The 22,066-nt window shown below is 42.7% G+C and overlaps 1 protein-coding gene across 2 annotated transcripts in view; it reads right to left on the bottom strand.

The window, feature by feature from the left end:
- Positions 1-22,066, bottom strand: part of si:dkeyp-23e4.3 (rho GTPase-activating protein 7) — a 52,078-nt gene that overhangs the window by 17,984 nt on the left and 12,028 nt on the right. Inside the window, exon 1 of one of the 2 annotated variants that reach the window (XM_047805635.1) lies at positions 885-1,296. The exons of the other annotated variant lie outside the window; for it this stretch is intronic. Within the exon in view, the coding sequence (XP_047661591.1) occupies positions 885-897 (13 nt within the window). The 5' untranslated portion in view covers positions 898-1,296. Of the gene's footprint in view, positions 1-884; positions 1,297-22,066 lie in introns of those variants that run through there. 2 annotated transcript variants of the gene reach the window in all.

A 22,066-nucleotide genomic window follows, 5' to 3' on the forward strand; every position in this document is an offset into this window, starting at 1 on the left:
GTTTGCTAACTTCCTCTCTTTTTTAATCAAGAACGTCGATCCCTCACTAATCACCGACACAACCTTACAGTATATCGTATCGACAACAACGTTCAGTGCGTCGTCATAGTGAAGGACAGGACAAGACAAACATCTTAATTACAGCGACGACTCGTCGGCTCGTTAGCTTTTTAACGGTCCGGTGAATAACCCCGACATGGCACAGACGAGGTTTTTTTGAGCTGTTTAAATATATACTACTTTCCAGCTGTTTCTTCTTCTCCTTTATGTACAGTTTGGTCAGTGTCGAGTGCGATCTCGGTGCAAAACAGGCACTTTTTGCTCTCGCCAGGTCTGCGAGGTAGAGAAGCATTAGGTCATAGGTGTAATTGCTTGCATGCCCTGTTGATACCTCTGGTTGCTAACAACACTCGCTTGAACGAGCGCCAGTGGAGCTGTGGAGGAGATCTGCTGCTGCTCACGGCTGAGAAAACAGCCTCTGTGAAGCAGGGTTTCTAATTTCTGAAGAATATATAACGTTTCTAATGATCACAACACAACAAGTCAGCATTCACTGGGAGGACAATAAACTGGGAGTATTACGTATGCAACACATTTTTTGTCAAACAACATTTTTAACCAATTTAAAGAACAGTTCAAATTCATAAGTTTATAAATTGATTAAAACGCTTAATTCAGTTGTAAAACATTTCAAAGTTCACACAAGGTCTATTTCTGCACATTAAGTCCTTCGGTAATAAACCAATAATCCGTCTATCATCTACTCTGAAACGTTTTCCGAACATTTACACGGATTTAATTTTTGTTTTTTTTCCCAATGGCCTCAGAATGAAATAAAAATTGTATAAACACTAGCAAACAGACAAATAAAACGTTTCACTTACTAGTAATCAGCATAGCCGTAGAGTCGAGTCTCCGAACTCGGTGTGTTGGCGGTGAGAAATAAATAACAGCAGTGTAATAAATAGTATAGAAATCGTCCTAAGTCATGATACTACGATACATATAATGTTCAGATCACAAAAAGGAGCTAACTACGTCTCTATTCAGACTGATGATATCACCGGGACGGCATTTCCCTTTCAGTGGACTGAACCACTAAGTGGCTGAGAGGGTGGTTCCCACGGAGCATCGAAGGCAAGTGTTAGAGTTGTGACTTCTATAATTTGCAGAATTTTCGGCTGAAATGTAAATTATTTCTATTTCTTAAGTCAAGAATCATTTCTAAAGTAACAGCTTATTCCTGGGGAGTTGCATAGCAGATATCCCTCCATTCGCGATAAAGTGGGAGAAAAACACTTTTTGAACGAGTCAATTTGTATTAAACCTTGAAAATTGATGAAAAGTGCAAAACCGGTAAAATACCGAAAATCGCTTAAAAACTTAAAAATTACTGAAGCAATCAAAATGGTTGAAATTCTTAAAATTCTAAAATTTTAAAGGTTTATTTATTTATTTATTTGTTCGTTTATTCATTCATCTTCTACCGCTTTATCCGAACTACCTCGGGTCACGGGGAGCCTGTGTCTATCTCAGGCGTCATCGGGCATCGAGGCAGGATACACCCTGGACGGAGTGCCAACCCATCTCAGGGCACACACACACTCTCATTCACTCACACACTCACACACTACGGACAATTTTCCAGAGATGCCAATCAACCTACCATGCATGTCTTTGAACCGGGGGAGGAAACCGGAGTACCCGGAGGAAACCCCCGAGGCACGGGGAGAACATGCAAACTCCACACACACAAGGCGTGAGGCGGGAATCGAACCCCCAACCCTGGAGGTGTGAGGCAAACGTGCTAACCACTAAGACACCGTGCCCGCCTTATTTATTTATTTGTTTGTTTGTTTGTTTGTTTATGTATGTATTTTAGTTGACCTAATTTTCAGTGTTTTCTAGGTTTCTATTGTCGAACTTTTAGAAACATATTCTAAAGGTCGGTTTTGAAACAATAATTCAGCAATATGTCACGTTACACCTGATGTACCGTGGTAGGATATTTTTTCATCTCACACTCCTCTAGTAATTTTCCTGTCCTTCTCCTGACCACTGTTACCTTCCTCAAATCTTCCCATGCTAGGAAACTTTTTTCCAGGCAGTTATCTGCCACGTCATTTTGAAGTTAACAACCTATTATTTCTAGATTGACAGATTTCATACGCCGTCAGACATCCTCCAGATGCTCTAAGTGCCAAGTTGGCAGTTTGTACTGAAGTTTCCAATCAATCTTCGCTCTATGCGCTGACACCGCGGGTCAACTTCTACGACAAATATATCAAATGTTTCTTAAGAAAGCTTTTTAAGGGTTCGTAAATGGATCGAAAGAAGTCTGATGCACTTTTCTGCACTTCTCTTTGAGCCAAACTTCAGGCTTTTGATGTAATCAAACACCCGAGAGAGCCATTAGAGCTAATGGGATATCAAGGACTCGATCCTAATGAAGTCTCAGAGTCGAAAACTATTAGGCGTGATGGGCCTCGTCGATATCGGTGTGAGAGCGTAAGGCCGGTTCGGACGTTCGCCTCAGCTTGCGGCTGTGCGAGCCGCTCGGCCGTGTGTCACGTGTGTACGGGGTTTAGGTATGCGGAATACGTTCACGTGACCTGCTGTGCAAGCGACAGTGGCTTTAATGTGACGGTGAGCTCATAATCGAGATCTGCTGAGCTGTAATTCTATTCTAAGTCTATTTGTATTATATTTTTATGACAGACAGTTGTAAAAGTGTTTCGTGTCATGTCGTACTGAATATGGTTATGTAGGTAATTTGATTTGAATTAGAATTTTATCAGGAGCATAAAAAATTTAAATCATTCATTCATTCATTCATTCATTCATTCATTTTCTACCGCTTATCCGAACTTCTCGGGTCACGGGGAGCCTGTGCCTATCTCAGGCGTCATCGGGCATCGAGGCAGGATACACCCTGGACGGAGTGCCAACCCATCACAGGGCACACACACACTCTCATTCACTCACACACTCACACTACGGACAATTTTCCAGAGATGCCAATTGTTGTGGAAGTTCTGAGGTTCGAGAGATATAAAGAATAAAGTATAACACCGGTAGACACGAGCAAGACTCCACATGTAGCATGAGAGATGAAGGGCCGAGATCATTGATTACATCAAGGTTTTATAGACACAACCTAAGAAGAACAGAAGATATGTAGAAGCAAAACATCATCAATCATTGGCTCAACATTACCTCATGCATCTCCTGATCAAGCTAATCTGACCAGGCCAAGGTCTTCTAGAGACCTATAGGACATTGTTTATGGACAACTCGTCCCCAGTCCTTACTGCCCTTGTCATAATCTTAACAAAACCTACTGATGACGATGTCAGTCTCTGGTCATGACGCACACAGGGTACAAGCGTAGAAGAACAAAGTTTTATGAACATCTTAAGATTAGAAATTTCCACCACACAATCAACCTACCATGCATGTCTTTGGACCGGGGGAGGAAACCGGAGTACCCGGAGGAAACCCCCGAGGCACGGGGAGAACATGCAAACTCCACACACACAAGGCGGAGGGAGGCGGGAATCGAACCCCCGACCCTAATCAATATTTTTGATTAACTCCACTTATGTTTAAAGAAAGCTACAGTACTGGGCTGTGAATGTCCTTGCGTGTTATTTAACATTTTTTGGTGTCTAGCAGAAAGAGACAGGACTCCGGAGCGGACGGTGCAGAGCTGACGGAAAACATGACACGAGCACTGGCTCCGTCGTGTCCACCAGCGAGTCCCACCATTATTGTGTGTGAAGCCATTTGGCTTGCAGGACACGTTGCTCTCCTCGTGTTCCACCTCATCAGACCTATAACCTTTATATCATACAGAAAAAACTCACAGGAAAAAAAACAGGAGATATGAGATTTAGGTCTAATTATAAACCGTCGTCTGCAGATTTGAACCGACGGTTCTTTTGTCACTTCGGCACACGTTATCAATGCTCTAAAAAACCGACGACAATAAAAAAAATAAAAAAAAACACCACAATAATTAAGTACATCTCGTCATTTTTAGTACTTTACTCCACATTCCGTAGAATGAATTTATTTATTTATTTATTTGTTCCAATTAGAAATGTTTTATATATTAATAGAAGTCAAGTTTCTTTTGTGATCTTAAAACAACCAAAGTTGTGTTTCTGAGCTCATGAAGCAGCAGCATCATACTGTATGTAGGTCTTATAACGATTCATTCACAAATTCCATCCTTTCTCTGAAGACTGGCGTGTCCTACACCTTAAATGGTAACCGTGGAAACACCCATAGCCACTGATTGGCTGAATGTAACCTGTTCAGGATTACTACATTACATTACGCTTCATTTCATTTACAGCGTTTAGCAGACGCCCTTATCCAGAGCGACTTACATTTTTATCTAACTGAGCAATTGAGGGTTAAGGGCCTTGCTCAGGGGCCCAGCAGTGGCAGCTTGGTGGATGTGGGAATCGAACTCACAACCTTCCGATTGGTAGCCCTACATCTTAACCACTAGGCTCCCACATCCCCATATACTAAACCCATGGTATATTTGCAGATTTTTTGAGTCAAAAAAATTTCTAATAATTCATTCATTCATTCATTTCCTACCGCTTATCCGACCTTCTCGGGTCACGGGGAGCCTGTGTCTATCTCAGGCGTCATCGGGCATCGAGGCAGGATACACCCTGGACGGAGTGCCAACCCATCACAGGGCACACACACACACTCTCATTCACTCACACACTCACACTACGGACAATTTTCCAAAGATGCCAATCAACCTACCATGCATGTGTTTGGACCGCGGGAGGAAACCGGAGTACCCGGAGGAAACCCCCGAGGCACGGGGAAAACATGCAAACTCCACACACACAAGGCGGAGGTGGGAATCGAACCCCCAACCCTGGTGGTGTGAGGCGAACGTGCTACCCACTAAGCCACCGTGCCCCAGAAAGCGAATTTATTCTTAATGAAAAGGAAATTTCAGGCATAAAATGTCAACCAGTCCTGATTCCATAGCACCTGATATTATTTCTTTAACCAATCCCTGATTCAAATAAAACATACCAATGCAAAGCTTTTCTACATTCTGGGGAAACTAAACTATGGGAAAAAACATAAAACCCGATATCTTCAGCCACGATCCCAGACCGAAGCCGTACTCTATCTCCAAATCTTTTGAGTCTCGTTCGTTTTAAAAATAAGAAGGAGAAAAAAGATTCATATTATCAGGTAATGTTCAGTGACCCTTAGCAGGCTTCAGGAATGACTTTGGAGATGTATTCTGAACTGATTATAGATGTTGTGAGGAGAGGATCGTCCTCTATAGAAATATCAGGGATTATGTTGCGTGATTGTAGCTTTTCCTCAAGGACTATTGGGAGATTTTGAACACATTTGGATTTAGAGGTGACGAAAAACTATAAATAAATAAACAAACAAATAAATAAATAAATAAATAAATAAAGTTGGCGTTTAAATGTTTTTGGACCATTTTATATCGCCATCTTTTTATTAAACTCGTCAGTCCCGTCCGTCTCGTGTCCGTGTCGACGACCGGACGTCTTCCTCGTGTCTCGCTCCACTGTGGTGTTAATATGAAGCTCATATGTAAGTGGACACTCAGGACTTTGTAGAATGTGTAGAGTTTCATCACTATTTTTGTTTTTTCTCTACAATACTAGAGGTGATAGATTTATAGAAAAGATCCAGAAAAACAAAAACAGTTCATTTTTCTTCCACACAGATGTTTGTGTCTTCAGAGTAAATGTTGATATCGAACCCATTTCTGCTCTGTGAGAAGCTCCGAGTGTTTGTTCGTTCATTTAGCTGGTAGTTTTTTTTTAATCCTTACGGCAGGTTTTACAGCATTTTCTTTCTTCCTTTCTGTGGTGTTTTGAACAGAAATATTCCTTTACATGATACTAACTGAATAAAAACCACCCGATCTGAGTACTGAGCTTAAATGTAGACGTGACCTGCTGAGTAAAACCTACTGACTGCTTCTGGAATATTCATCTCCACATATTTACACTCGGAGGCAGACGACAGTGAGGCGAGTTTTACTCCCAGCCCTGCTTATACAATCATGTGGGTGAGTTATACAGGATTTATTACAGATACCCACATCTGTCCTAGCTTCTTAGTGAAGAGAGAGAGAGAGAGAGAGATAGAAAGGGAAAGAGAGAGTGAGAGAGAGACAGAGAGAGAGAGAGATAGTAAGGAAGAGAGAGACAGAGAGCGAGAGAAAGGGAGAGAGAGAGAGACAGAGAGAGAGAGACAGAGAGAATGGGAGAAAGAGAGACAGAGACAGAGAGAGTAAGGGAGAGAGAGAGACAGAGAGAGAGTAAGGGAGAGAGACAGAGAGAGAAAGGGAGAGAGAGAGAAAGTGACAGAGAGAATGGGAGACAGAGAGTAAGGGAGAGAGAGAGAAAGGGAGAGAGTGACAAAGAGAGACAGAGAGAGACAGAGAGAGAGTGACACAGAGAGAGAGAGAGACAGAGAGAGAATGGGAGAGAGAGAGAGAGTAAGGGAGAGAGAGAGAGAAAGGGAGAGAGTGACACAGAGAGAAAGGGGGAGAGAGAGAGAGACAGAGAGAGAGAGTGACACACAGAGAGAGAGAGAGACAGAGAGAGAATGGGGGAGAGAGAGAGAGAGTAAGGGAGAGAGAGAGACAGAGTGAGAGATAGACAGAGAGAGAGTAAGGGAGAGAGAGAAAGGGAGAGAGAGACAGAGAGACAGAGAAAGAGAGAGAGAGAGAGACACAGAGAGAGAGAGAGAGAGAGAGAGAGAGAGAGAGAGAGAGAGGAGGGAGGGAGAGCGAGAGGAGAATGAGAGAGAGAGGAGAGAGGAGATCAGCGAGAGCAGAGAGGAGGAGAGGAGACAGAGAGCAAGGGAGGAGAGAGAGAGAGTGGGGAAAGACACAGAGAGTGAGAGGAGAGAGAGACACAGAGAGAGAGAGAGAGCGAGAGGACGAAGAGAGGCGAGAGAGAGAGAGAAGAGCAGAGAGAAGGAGAGAGAGAGAGAGCTGGAGAGGAGAAGAGAGGAGATAGAGAGAGAGAGAGAGAGAGAGTGGGGAGAGACACAGAGAGTGAGAGGAGAGAGAGAGACAGAGAGACACACAGAGAGAGAGGAGAGAGCGACAGAGAGAGAGAGAGAGAGAGAGAGAGAGAGAGAGAGAGAGAGTGGGGAAAGACACAGAGAGTGAGAGGAGAGAGAGAGACAGAGAGACACACAGAGAGAGAGGAGAGAGCGACAGAGAGAGAGAGAGAGAGAGAGAGAGAGAGAGAGAATTTAAAGGCAAGGCAACAGCCCAAACAACCAGGCCAGTGAGACATGATTACAGTGAAGTGTCCCAGCAGCAGCAGCATCTCCTTTAAAAGAAGCGAACAGCTTTAAAACAAAACAAAGCACATGGAGCTGCTCGGGTATCAGAGGCGTCTCGCTCGGAATTTACTTAGAAATCATCGTTTACAGGAAATACATTTTATAAACAAATCCATATGAGGAAATGTTTAACCCTTTAATGCCAGTGGGTTAGAAATCTTTGTTTTTCTGGATCTTCTCTATAAATCTGTCACCTCTGGTATTGTAGAGAAAAACAGAACCAGTGATGAAACTCTACACATTCTTAAAGTCCTGAGTGTCCACTTACATACGAGCTTCATATTAACACCACTGTGGAGCGAGACGTGAGGGAGACGTGAGGGAGACGTGAGAAAGACGTGAGGGAGACGTGAGGACAGACGTGAGGGAGACGTGAGGGAGACGTGAGGGAGACGTGAGGACAGACGAAACATAGATGTGAGGTTTGGTCTCACGTAACAGGGCTTTAAGTCCATCGCAATTTCACAACATTACTCTGTTGATGTGACATCATAAGAAGAAGAAGGGGAATAAGAAGAACGGAGTTCGTAGGGAGCACAAGGAGAGGATGGAGAGGAGAGGGAGAGGATAGGAAGGAGATGATAGGATTAGGGAGAAGAGATAGGAGAGGAGTAGAGGAGAGGAGAAGAGAAACGGGGGAGAGAAGCAGGCGAGGAGAGGACGAAGAAGAGGGTAAGATAGAGGGAGAGGCCAAAAGGGGAGAAGAGAGGAGAGGCTGTGAGAGAGGAGGGAGAAGACGAGGAGAGGGGAGAGGAGAAGAGAGGAGAAAGAGGAGAGGGAGGTGAGGGAGAGGAGTGGAGAGGAGAGGAGAGGAGAGAGGGGAGAGAGCAAGAGAGAGAGGAGCGGAGGGGATAGGCGAGGGAGGAGAAGAGAGGAGAGGAGAAGGAGAGGAGAAGGAGAGGGAGAAGAGAGGAGAGGATGAGCGAGAGGAGACAGAGTAGGGAGGAAGGGAGAGAGAGAGGAGAGGAGCAAGAGGGGAGAAGAGAGGAGTAGGAGAGGAGAGGGAGAAGGCAGACGGAGAGGAGAGGAGAAGAGAGGAGAGGGCGGAGAGAGGAGAAGAGAGGAGAGGAGAGAGGAGAGAGAGAGGAGGGAAGGTAAGAGGAGCGAGAGAGAGGAGAGGGAGGAGGGAGAGGCGAGGCGAAGAGAGGGAGGAGAGAGAGGGAGGAGAGGAGAGTAAAGAGGGGAGGAGAGGAGGAGAGGAGAGGAGAGGAGAGGAGAAGAGAGGAGGAGATGAGAGGAACGAGGGGGGAGGAAGAAGAGAGGAGAGGAGAAGCAGAGGTAGAAGGAGATGAGAATGAGGGGAGAAGGTAGAGGAGAGGAGAGGAGAGTAGAGGAGAGGGGGCAGAGGAGAGGATGAGAGAAGAAGAGGCAAGGAGGAGATCTCTTCTCTTCTCTTCTCTTCTCTTCTCCTCTCTTACCTTCTTCTCTTCTCTTCTCTTCTCCTCTCTTCTCCTCTCTTCTCTTCTCTCGTGTGAAGTGTTTGCACTAGATGTTGGAGTGTACAGTATCTGTGTGGGTTTGTGTTCATTCAGCTACAAGATCATCAGTGAGATCAGACTCTGATGTCGGGATGTTGACGAGACTCCAGTTCCAGTTCATCCCAAAGGTGTTCAGTGGTGTTGAGGTCAGATTCAAGGCTCTGTGCAGGACACTCGACGTTCTTCTACTTTCTCCGACCTTCTCACCTCCACACCGTGTCTTCGGGAACAGGGTTTAGGGTTTGCCCACATTTTGCTTATTAATATTATATGAAGGTGAATAGAAATAAGATGAATTTTTATATATTTGGTTTTATTTAATCTTGTAATATATCGAACATTATTCAAGATACTTTCACTTGTCGTTTGTTGGAAGTGCACAGTGTTCGATTGGAGCCATGTAACGAGTCACTGTGCACTAGTTTTGGCACCTTCATTGTCTTCCCACATGTCGTGCGAGTGTTGTGAACTGTAAAGACCTCCACACTTGGCCCCATGCTTTCCATTGTCTGCTTGAGGTTTTCAGCTTGAATGTTTATGTTATATAAAAGGCTCAGAGGGCCGTCTAGCCCGACGAGGTGAAGAGCGAAGTGACGCCAGTTCGAGGCTTCATCAGAGGTTAGTGTGTGACAGCAGGACGGCGGTCTGTCAAAGGGCATGTTCCTGTCTTCCTGTGGATGGTGTATTTTTGTACAATGGTGGGTGAAAGTGAACAAATTCGATCTTTCCTTTATTCCCGTGAGTCTTAACAAAGCTATTTCCTTTCGCTGGATGAAAACACACACTCCAAGACCCGCCTTCCTGACTTCCTTCCTTCCTTCCTTCCTTCATCCATCCATCCATCCATCCATCCATCCGACCACGTCTCTGTCGCGACTCCACACCGCAGCAAAGTGGAGCTGGTAATGTTAATAACGTTCCACTTTTTTCTCCTGTCCTTTGCAGAGGGCAGAAGAGAGGGGAAATTAAGAGTGGGAGACATTATTAAAGCCAGCACTATCACTATCACTATCAAGATAATCCAGATTGCTTTGGGGTCCTGGATAACCTTTTGTTACTCCGTTGTGATGTGAAACGAACGGTTTCTACAGAACTAGAGCTGCTAGCTAAGAGTAAGTTTGCGGAGCCAGAGGCACTAAATGAGATTCAATTAAGAGTGAAGATGATTAGAAATCGTTCCAGTGGACTTCTGAATTTCACAAATATGGAGTCGAATGCATCAGAAAATCTTCTGGAATCATTGTTGTTATTATGTGTCATGATTTCTGTCTGTAGTCTTATATCTGGATTGCACAGGATCACCGTGGAGTTTTATTTTATACTGTAATGTTTAGAGCTCATGCTTGACGGTAGCACCACAGGAAATGTACGTGAGGTGGGAATATTCCACTCCTACGATAAGATCTGTGTTTATCATATAATGTATAATAGTTACTGTCTAAAACCTCCAGATATAGCAATGTTTACTTCTCCACTTTTTTAACCAAGAAATAGCGTCCGTCCCGTCCGTCTCGTGTCCGTGTCGATGACCGGACGTCTTCCTCGCGTCTCGCTCCACTGCGGTGTTAATATGAAGCTCGTATGAAAGTAGACACTCAGGACTTTGTAGAATGTGTAGAGTTTCATCACTATTTCTGTTTTTCTCTACAATACTAGAGATGATAGATTTATAGAGAAGATCCAGAAAAACAAAAACGCTTCTTTTTTTTTCACACAGATGTTTGTATTAGAGGTCTTCACGGGTCCACTTAGATCCGAAAACCCGAAGTCCGACCCAAGACCCGAGCAAGTTCGGGTCTAAAAGTTTCACGTGTGCCTCAGACATGGGTCGGGTATAATAATAGTGCCGTCGGGTCTGGGGTAATTTAAAATGAATGTGTTTTTACCGAACGGACCCGAGAAGACCCGAACTACTGTATCTCGTGTGTGTGCATCGACTCGAGTCCTTTTCCAACCTCTCCTCTGTTTGCCAAGACCGCTTGCGACGTGTGGCTGGCGACGTGTGGCTGGCGACGTGTGGCTGGCGACGTGTGGCTGGCGACGTGTGGCTGGCGACGTGTGGCTGGCGACGTGTGGCTGGCGACGTGTGGCTGGCGGTAAGCTAATTTTCGTTGAAACAGACCTGTCAATCAATTTTGTATCCACGCTGTAGTGGTTACTTTAGTGTAGATTTATGCAACATTCGGGTCCAGTCGGGTTTAAAAAATTGTCGTCGGGTCGGGTCGGACTCGGGTCTAATTTTTTCGGGTTTGTCTCGGGTCGGGCCTTTCTTTTAAAAAAAAAATGATGCACGTCGGGTTCGGGTAAAAAGTGATTCGGGTCACTTCGGGTCGGGTCCATTTCTTTAGACCCGAGAAGACCTCTAGTGTGTATCGTCATAGTAAATCTTCAAACCCATTTCTGCTCTCTGAGATGCTCCGAGTGTTCGTTCATCTAAAAAGCAGGTCAGATTTATCTTCAACGCTAAAGTTCAGTGTAAGATTATCAACAGAGGGAAAAACACAAGTCTCACGAGTCCTGACTCATTTAAGATCAGACTCACAGACACAACATCCTTCGTTTGTTTACACTACACGTCCCGTAAGTCGACATTACAAAGGTTTGAGAAACTACAGATCGGAGTCATCGCATTACGTTATCCAACTGTTCCAGTGATAAAGTCTTTAGAAAGCCAGAGTGCGTAAGCGTTAACGCTGCCAAACTCTCACACAGTAGAGGATGAAGTGTTTGTGTTAGAATATGGCAAGTTTTATTTTAAAGTGAAAATAAATGAAAGAAACGTGTGAAGTGGCGTACCGCAAATTGAAAGCCTGATGCATTTTATTATAGTAATTAACATATCAACGTTACGGGTGCATTTCTGGGAGTACGTGGGTTTAAAACGATTACCATTACAGGTTACACTTTGACTCCGTCTGCTACTCGATCTGTTCAGAATGACATCATCGTAGCAGTAATGGCATCATAATAATTACAGAAACCGGTCCATTAACCTCTGCGATAAAAATTTACATAACATTACGTTGTGATTGTTTAATACTGCGTTTAATACAATTTTTTCTACTCGCCTTCAACCGAGAGATCACAGCGATGGTTTAATTGCAGTATAAACAGTATAAAATAAATAAATAAATACATTAAAAAAAACTACAGAATATGAGACAAGCGTGGAAATGAAATTAAATCCTGCCGATTCTTGTATCGTAGCGAGCAAAATTTGTCGAATAAAACTCGATGATTTGAATCAAGGTAGCGTTGTTAAATAGACAAAATTATCATCATATACAAAAAAAAATGCTTCAGAGGGGCTTTTTACACCTGGTCACTTCCTGCGTGTTCTGAGATCCGATATCTACCCGATGGTAAAAAGACCGAAGCGTTTTGGAGACGGATATAACCCCGATGGTACAAACCCCTTCAGGAGGTGGTCTGGGATGTGTTTCAGATGAAACTGGACAGGTGTAAATGAATGTGGTTGTTCAAGCCACATACGTCAGCGCTAAACTCCTCCCAAACGGAAATACGTCACTCGCAGGTGATCTTTCATCCAGGCGTCTCGTCGGGGCTTAAAACGCGCTGCTGCCGCCGGCGAAAACGCAGCAAACAGTAAACGCTGTTTTTTGTAGCATAAACGTCGTAACCGGTTTTTACGTCTTCTTTTTGATCGCGTTCTGAAAACCGCGTACACCAAAACGTGTTCTGTTTCAATTACCCCGGAAATGAGGTCAAATATATTAGCATTTTGGGCGGGAGTAGAAAGATCGGATCGATATCCGATTCGACGAGACGCATTTATGTGGCCTGATGTAAATGGGACAGTTTTAACTAATCAGATAGCTATCGGATCAGAGACAACACGCGAAGTGACCGGGTGTAAAAAGGCACTAACATTGATTTTAATCCTGTTATGATTCAATTTCTCTAAATTAAGCAGAACTCATTGTATTTCACTAAAAGTCCACTAGGGGGAGGTAAAAAGCCTGATTATATAACATGCTATAGGTGATCACAGTTACATACACAATGAAGCGAAAGCCTGGTAAATGAGTGCTATTTTATTTTATAGTGTTCATACAACCAACAATAAAACTTACCAGTTTGAATCAGTTCATGATTAAATAAGACTAAAATAAGACTAAGACTAAAGAGTTATATTCTTTTGCTCTTTATGTGTACGATTTCCTTAAACGACTTTAAAGTGATTCACGCTACAGGAATGTTTATAGACATCACACACATAATCGACGTAATCGCTCTCAGGATGACTCATGAATCCTTTATAATAGGTAGGACTTAATGGTCAGATGATGATTTGTGAAGGAACGTCAGTGACACGCAGGAAGCTCCAACTCCTGTGTTCTCGTCCAGCCTTTTATAGCCGCTCGCCTGCAGAGGAAATCCTCACCTAATTAACCAAGTCCTGCCCTAAAGCCCTTGAGTTAGGACTTTCCGGCTCGGTCCCAAAGAAGAACGCGAGACACTGATGAGGAACAGATGGAATGTATAAAGGTAGAGGTCAGAGGATCTGGTTAATACACACAGAGAAGGTCAGGAGGACACCGATGATGTGTACATCATATTTGTATTCTTCTCGTCGTCCGTCCTCGTGTCTGGTCTTTTCTGGACCTCGTTTAAATCATACTCCTGTCCCGATGTACGTGTCACTTCCTTAATGTATGAGACAGAGACACAGTGCTTCTCTGTAGCTCTATAAACCTTCACCCAAGATGACTGAACTTCACTGAAGATCCTCCTGCACCTTCTTCTCTGTGATTCATAACTCAGTATTGAACCATTAATGGAGAACCATATTGAAGCTGCCAATGTTTTAATATACACTTTTTCCAGATACATTAATTCTTGGCACTTTGTTTCCTCTTTTTTTTTTTTATCTTATTCTTTCTGGACGTAACTGGCCAGCATCCAAGGACCGACTCGATTCCGCTTCCTCGCCGAAGATGATGAAATGCGTGTCTCAGATCCAGACAGCAAATTTAACACGTCTTTATGGGACGGACAGACGGGATCGGCGCGACTCCCGACGGCTCTCGGATCTTAACTTCACGATTGTGAATGGGCAGATAATTGTGTCGTCATGGTTACGTGTGATCTTTCAGCTGATGTCGTTACTCATTATTACTCATATTGTTGATGTTTTTTATTTTTAATTAATTATTTTTTTTTACAAAAATCATGTTTTTTTCCAAAGCACTTAACAGCACTCAAGCCTCATTAAAGGTAAAGAACTTTTCCATTTATTCTCAAATCCAATACCAGTCTATGGTCTGATCCACCCCTTTTTCCTGGATATCTGATGCACCATCTCTAAAAAGATCTTATCTTACTCATCAAAAAAATCTATTAATTAAATCTATTAGCGCGACGAGCCTCGGCTAAATCTGCATAAGATCTTTTAAAAAATTGTCATCTAATTCTCATTTAAATATCTCTGAGTTTGCGTGATTTTGTATTCATTTCTGCGACCTGACTGTCAGTAACTGATGCTGAAGGTCGGGTACTGGGTTTGTCGCTCTCTGTCGCCCCCTATTGGAATAACGAAGTCTTTTAAATTCTTTTCGTGTCTCATGTCGTCTCTAAACCTGCGTCTCATCTCAGATACGTATCCCTGTGACATTGAGATCAGGGTCTGCTTTCGTCTTTTTAACTTGCCTGTTAAATTCTTTAATTCTCCTTAATTATTCTCCTTCATCTCACACATGAGCATTTAATCCTGGACTCTTTCTACAGATGATGGGCTTCTTGATCTTGTGTATTTCTACAGTGTTACAGTGGGACTGAACACATCAGGGTTAAAGGTGAGATCATTCCCAGACCCAGGCAGCATGAGACCTCCTTCCTCTTTATCTCAATTTTTCTTTAACCTTTCCCTTCGTTATGTTCCTTCTCTCCCCCCCACACACATGCATACACACACACACACACACACACACACACACACACACACACACACACACACACACACACACACACACACACACACACTAGGCCTGTTTGGTCTGTACTTCTGTGAGGAAGAAGCCTTTCTGAATTGATGCCTCTATTGATAAAAAGTAGATTCTTCAGCATCAGAGACTCAACATCAAGGTTCCTGGATTTCTGACTCGATGTTGCTGAGAAAAACATTTTGCACAGAGGAAATATCTTGTGAAATTTCCTCGTGGTCATTTTTTCATGAGAGATTGGGTTCGTTTACTTTAAAGCTCCTTGATTGTAAATACTTTTAGATTTTCTAATCCTTTATTTGGGGGCACAGTGGCTTAGCGGTTAGCACGTTCGCCTCACACCTCCAGGGTCGGGGGTTCGATTCCCGCCTCCACCTTGTGTGTGTGGAGTTTGCATGTTCTCCCCGTGCCTCGGGGGTTTCCTCCGGGTACTCCGGTTTCCTCCCCCGGTCCAAACACATGCATGGTAGGTTGATTGGCATCTCTGGAAAATTGTCCGTAGTGTGTGAGTGTGTGTGTGTGAATGAGAGTGTGTGTGTGCCCTGTGATGGGTTGGCACTCCGTCCAGGGTGTATCCTGCCTCGATGCCCGACGACGCCTGAGATAGACACAGGCTCCCCGTGACCCGAGACGTTCGGATAAGCGGTAGGGAATGAATGAACGAATAATCTTTCATTTCATTTCAGGCCTTTAGCAGATGCACTTATCCAGAGTGACTAACATTTTATCTCAGTTTATATAACTGAGCAATTAAGGGTTAAGAGCCTTGCTCAAGGGTCCAGTGGAGGCAGTATTGGTGCATTTGGGATTCAAACTCACAACCTTCCAATCAACACTGAGCTCAACTCACCGCTAGTCCACCACCTTAACCACTAAGCTACAGTACCACGTCCCCACATGGGTTTGATATCACCACTGACTATGAATCTATCATCTCTAGTATTAGTGATGAGTGTCTACTTTCATATGAGCTTCATATTAACACCACAGTGGAGTGAGACGTGAGGAAGACGTCCGGTCGTCGACACGGACACGAGACGAACGGGACGAATGACATTTTTTTGGCTTCTGGAGAAAAGGTTCATTACTGTAGTCACATAAACTGCACTTCTACTGTTTAGTTATGAGTCTAATGATCAGAAATAGCTTTGAACATGTTGATGCTGCTACTGAACCGCAATCAAACTGTCTGCTGTCACTCAGATCGGAGGACTGTTGTGTTATTATTCCTTCGTCGGGTTGAAAGCTTTTGCACACCAGACGTCATTATCATCATCATCATCATCATCACCATCATCATTATTATTATTATTATTATTAAATCCAGGTTTGCTCTTTGCAGAGCCACCACTGGGTTCGAAAATACGATCTGAGCTTTGGGAATAAAGGTGATGTGAAAAAGTGATGTGAAAGATGGATGTTATGGTAACCCTTTTATTCCGCCAATATCCAGAATGACTGAGAACACAACACCAAAATATGATCATTAGAAATGACATATTTACACACAGTGAGCTTTAACACGGTGAAACCACTGGTCGATTGCTCGAGATTGCTCCTAGTGAGCTGCAAAATAAAAAACATTTTATAATTCATTCATTCATTCATTCATTCCCTACCGCTTGTCCGAACTTCTCGGGTCACGGGGAGCCTGTGCCTATCTCAGGCGTCATCAGGCATCGAGGCAGGATACACCCTGGACGGAGTGCCAACCCATCACAGGGCACACACACTCTCATTCACTCACACACTCACACACTACGGACAATTTCCCAGAGATGCCAATCAACCTACCATGCATGTCTTTGGACCGGGGGAGGAAACCGGAGTACCCGGAGGAAACCCCCGAGGCACGGGGAGAACATGCAAACTCCACACACACAAGGCGGAGGCGGGAATCGAACCCCCGACCCTGGAGGTGTGAGGCGAACATGCTAACCACTATGTCACCGTGCCCCCCCTCAAAATATTAAATATGTAAAATCTGATAAAATATTACTAGACGGTTCCAGAAAGTTCTGCAGGATGTCTGAGGACCTTCGAGACAGATTCTAACCTTGAGTGACGTAGCTGAGGCTGAGGAGCTCTGGAAGAGGAGGCGAATACAATAGTGTGTGTTTTTTTTTTTTGGGAAATAACTTCCATACTTTTATTTAGTTTTTTTTTCTCTATACGTCTCTTTGTACGCTGCTAACTTTTTCATTAACTCGCCGAAAATCAAACGATCAGCCGCAATACATTAACGGCAGACAATACAGCTCATTAACTGGCGAGACACTGAGACCAAGGCTGATACGAGGAGCTCGAGTTTGTTGTGTTCGAGGAGACGGAACGATGGAGCGACGGAAAAACTTTCTGCATTCAACGAGTCTGGCTTTGATGAAAATGTCAAGCTATCCACTGCTATTGAATATCACTATCTGTTAAAGATCACGGCATTAAAACTGAGCTACGTGTGTAAACAGCAGTCAGGTTCGACCCAGTGACAAAAATGTTCTGAGGCCACGTTCCAAAAATGTCAGAGTGAGTCAGAGTTATCAGTCAGAAAACCCGTCCAATCTGTGACTCGGGCTAGTCACGCTAATCCAAGGATCAGAATCATCTCGAGATGGATTAGTTAGCAAACACTGATGCTGAATTCTTAAGAAGCTGTGTTAGCTTGTTTTTTCATTTATTTATTCATTCATTCATTCATTCATCTTCTACCGCTTATCCGAACTTCTCGGGTCACGGGGAGCCTGTGCCTATCTCAGGCGTCATCGGGCATCGAGGCAGGATACACCCTGGACGGAGTGCCAACCCATCACAGGGCACACACACACTCTCATTCACTCACACACTCACACACTACGGACAATTTTCCAGAGATGCCAATCAACCTACCATGCATGTCTTTGGACCGGGGGAGGAAACCGGAGTACCCGGAGGAAACCCCCGAGGCACGGGGAGAACATGCAAACTCCACACACACGAGGCGGAGGCGGGAATCGAACCCCCGACCCTGGAGGTGTGAGGTGAACGTGCTAACCACTAAGCCACCATGTGCCCTATTATTATTATTATTATTATTATTATTATTATTATTATTATTATTATTATTATTATTATTATCTATTTTATGGATGATATAACGTCTTGATCCAAAGCTCAGACACAGATAGCAATCCTACTGGAAATGAAAATCACATGATCCTCCCAATACCCCCAGTACACCCAGAGCCTTTTCCTACACGACTTCATTAACAAAACCTCCCGATACAAGATGAAGGCAGAGACGTTCCTGAACATTCGGTTCTCACTCAATTACAATAGATTACTTTATACAGTGAGAACGAACAGAACGAACGTTTCATTAAAACACTTTATCAAACAATTAGTCAATAAAGAACAAATACAGAAAGAATTAAACCTCTAAACTTGACTAGAGTGTAGATCAGATGACTGAGGAAAGATGTCTGTATCAGATCCTGCAACAAGGATCAGGATTAGAACTGAATGTGACGAAGAAATTGTATTTTTTGTAGCTAAAAAGACTCCACAGGTTTGATTTTTTTAGTTTAAAAAAAAAAAAAAATTTCTATATTATTCTTTAAAAAGAGAACGAGATTGTCTGTGAAGTGGATCGGTTAAATAAATAAAAAATCATCTGAAACTCAAGATTTCAAATAAACAATTAACATTTTATTATAGTGTCGATTAAAAATACATTGCACGATTTTGTATATATTTTATTATCACTATAGGTGCTGGTGGCGGTTTGGTTTGCGAACGAATCGGTGTTTTTAAACGACTCTTAAATGAAAATCGTTTTATTAATCGGAAAATCAATCGGACGTAAAATTAATCGTAAATTTTAAATAAATCGTAAAATTAATCGGACGACTCGATGGACGATTCGGTAAAACGAATCAGCGATCGATTCGTTTGGTGAACGAAATAAAAAGATTCGAGTCAGGCCATCCTTAAAAATATTTTGGTTTGCAGTAACAGTAAAAAAAAACAAAAAGGGTCGGTAGGTAGGTCTATTTTTTTTTTTTTTTCAAGTTTCAATGTTAAAAAAAAAGTACGATTTTGGTGACGGTGATGACGTAGGTATGACTTTAAACAGATTAGCATATCGTGACGTCACCGACCGGGTCTTCACCCCGTGCCTTTGGGCGCATCGTTGAGAACCTTATTTTGGTACTGGACAGATTTTCCAGAACTTCGTGCCAAGTTAAACCGGTGTCGAGCTGTTTTAATGAATTATTTAGATGTGTTATGGCGCCCGAACCGTTAATATTATTTTATTTTATTGCTTTTGTATTAGTTGTTTGAAGAGTAATAAAAAAAAAGTCGGTCTTAACGCAGATTTACAACCGGCGAGTCGGTCGGACTTAAAGCAAAATAAAAAAAATAAAAAATCGACAGGGTCGGTCGGGTTACGGCAAACAAGAATATTTTTAAGGATGTCCTCACTGGGATGTCTGGGAGACTTCTGGGTCCTAGCTAGTTCGTTAGCCGCAAACGTTTTTCTTTTGCGGGCGATTTATTTAAGCCTAATGGATTTATGAATTTTTCCATTTCATTTCATTCTGTTCTGTTTCTCCTTTTCTGCTTTATTCCTTTGAGTTTTTGGACCACAGATGATTCGAAAGCTTTACGATCGCTGCTTTGTTGTGATCTTCTGACCAAACATAGCTACATAAGCTACATAAACCACAGGTTCTGTTGCCCTGTGAGTTCTGATGCATATGATTAAGCTTTTAGGATCTTAATTTTTTAAATGATAGTGTTGTTTTTGTGCTTATTATTATAATTATTATTATTATCTTAATTTCGGCATAGCGATTTTAGATTTCACGGCGCCCCCTGGTGGTCCGCTATTATCACTAGCAAGAATCGTCTCTGTCTAGATATGGCAGAAAGTCTTTCCTTTCCGACTGGGAATCAAGTGTTATCAGAGAGAGAAAACAAATGGCACAACAGCCCTCGTGGTCACTTCATTTACCGATTAAATGCTCGCCTCATTGTCTAATTTCAATGGCGTAATTGATGGGTTGCTCGAGCTGTTTTTGGAGATCAGAAGAGCATGTAGAATTTGAAACATTACCCTCCTCTTAAACTTTGTGGAGAGAGTCAATAGGCAGGTCAAGTGTGTCAGGAAAAGCCGATGGCAGACAGAACTTTGGAAGCATTACAACTTTTAGTCCTTTAACTTGATTAATAGCAGGTCCTTAGATTTTTTTTTCTAATTTATTTATTTATCTATTACTTGGTATTGCTCCCTTGTGCCAGAGTGGAACATTTGCAGAGGAAAACAATTCATCATGTGTGTGTGTGTGTGTGTGTGTGTGTGTGTGTGTGTGTGTGTGTGTGTGTGTGATTCTTAATATATGTGTTTTAGATTTGTTTTCACATTCTAAGCAGCGTGCTCGTGGAGAGGAACACAATAAGCTTCCACACCCTTTTGGTCATGTTTTATACCCTGAACAAAAAAAAAGTGAATTAATTTATTCCTTTTGGAGAGAAAGAAAAGAAGGATTACAGAATCTGACTGAGACAAATAAAAGAAAAAGGAAGACTTGAATGTGTGAATCAGTTTTAAGCATCATTGGGTGTCTGGTCTCTTATTCCGGCTGCAGTCACGGTTTTGGCAGGAGGGAACGCTGCCACGGCCGCACGATGGATTCCAGGACTTGAAGTTTCAAGGTGAGGAGGCTTTTTATGAACCGTAGGACAGGATCGGCTAACTACCGTACGTCACGTTCACGCGTAACATCGAAGCTAGCAGATACAGAAGATGGAGAAGATGCAGCGTTTCCAGTGAAGGACAACCTTCTTCTTTTGGGCTTCTTCATTTACAGCTTGTTTTTTTTTTTTCATACTGTACGTTCTTCCCATATTTATTGACTTGGCTCTCTGTTCTCTCACCACGTGAAATTCACCTACGCAAACAGAGCGCCAGCCGTTGCATTGCATTACGAGTCTCTCTGACTTTTTCTTCCCTCTTTTTTTTTCAGACGCTCTCAGCGTCTAGCTCCGGTCCACACTTCATCAAGTTTCACACTGAGAAACTCCATTAGCAGTCTAAAGAAACATGGCTTCCATCAGAGCCCGGAGACAACGGCTGAAGAATGCTAGCCTGGGGCGTCTGCGCCGGGTCAGTCCTGTTTGTAAACGCGAGATGTTCCAGCTGCGCTGACCACAGATGAGTCTCGCTACCAGCGTTTCATGGCCTTAGGGTTAATATACTTCATTATGTCCTGCCAGGATGCGCTGTTTACGCTGCGGAGGAGAGATGAAAAGATACCGATAGGCCAAAAATATTGGCAGCTGCTGAGTTCGTTGTGGGACCCAAACAGAATATCGGATCTATCTATCTATCTATCTATCTATCTATCTATCTATCTATCTATCTATCTATCTATCTATCTATCTATCTATCTATCTATCTGTCTATCTATCTATCTATCTATCTATCTATCTATCTATCTATCTATCTATCTATCTATCTGTCTATCTATCTATCTATCTATCTATCTATCTATCTATCTATCTATCTATCTATCTATCTATCTATCTATCTATCTATCTATCTGTCTGTCTGTCTATCTGTCTGTCTATCTATCTATCTATCTATCTATCTATCTATCTATCTGTCTGTCCGTCCGTCCGTCCGTCCGTCCGTCCGTCCGTCCGTCCGTCCGTCCGTCCGTCTATCTATCTATCTATCTATCTATCTATCTATCTATCTATCTATCTATCTATCTATCTGTCTGTCTATCTATCTATCTATCTATCTATCTATCTATCTACCTGTCTGTCTGTCTGTCTGTCTATCTATCTATCTATCTATCTATCTATCTATCTATCTATCTATCTATCTATCTATCTATCTATCTGTCTATCTGTCTGTCTATCTATCTATCTGTCTATCTATCTATCTGTCTGTCTGTCTATCTATCTATCTATCTATCTATCTATCTATCTATCTATCTATCTATCTATCTATCTATCTATCTATCTGTCTGTCTATCTACCTGTCTGTCTGTCTGTCTATCTGTCTGTCTGTCTGTCTGTCTGTCTGTCTGTCTATCTATCTATCTATCTATCTATCTATCTATCTATCTATCTATCTATCTATCTATCTATCTATCTATCTGTCTGTCTGTCTGTCTGTCTAGAGAGAGGTCGGTTGAATTTAAAAGGCTCTTTAGGAAACTGCAGCACTGCTAAACTTGATTTGTGGCA

This window comes from Tachysurus fulvidraco, chromosome 21 (assembly GCF_022655615.1).
Source record: "Tachysurus fulvidraco isolate hzauxx_2018 chromosome 21, HZAU_PFXX_2.0, whole genome shotgun sequence".
Taxonomy (NCBI): domain Eukaryota; kingdom Metazoa; phylum Chordata; class Actinopteri; order Siluriformes; family Bagridae; genus Tachysurus; species Tachysurus fulvidraco.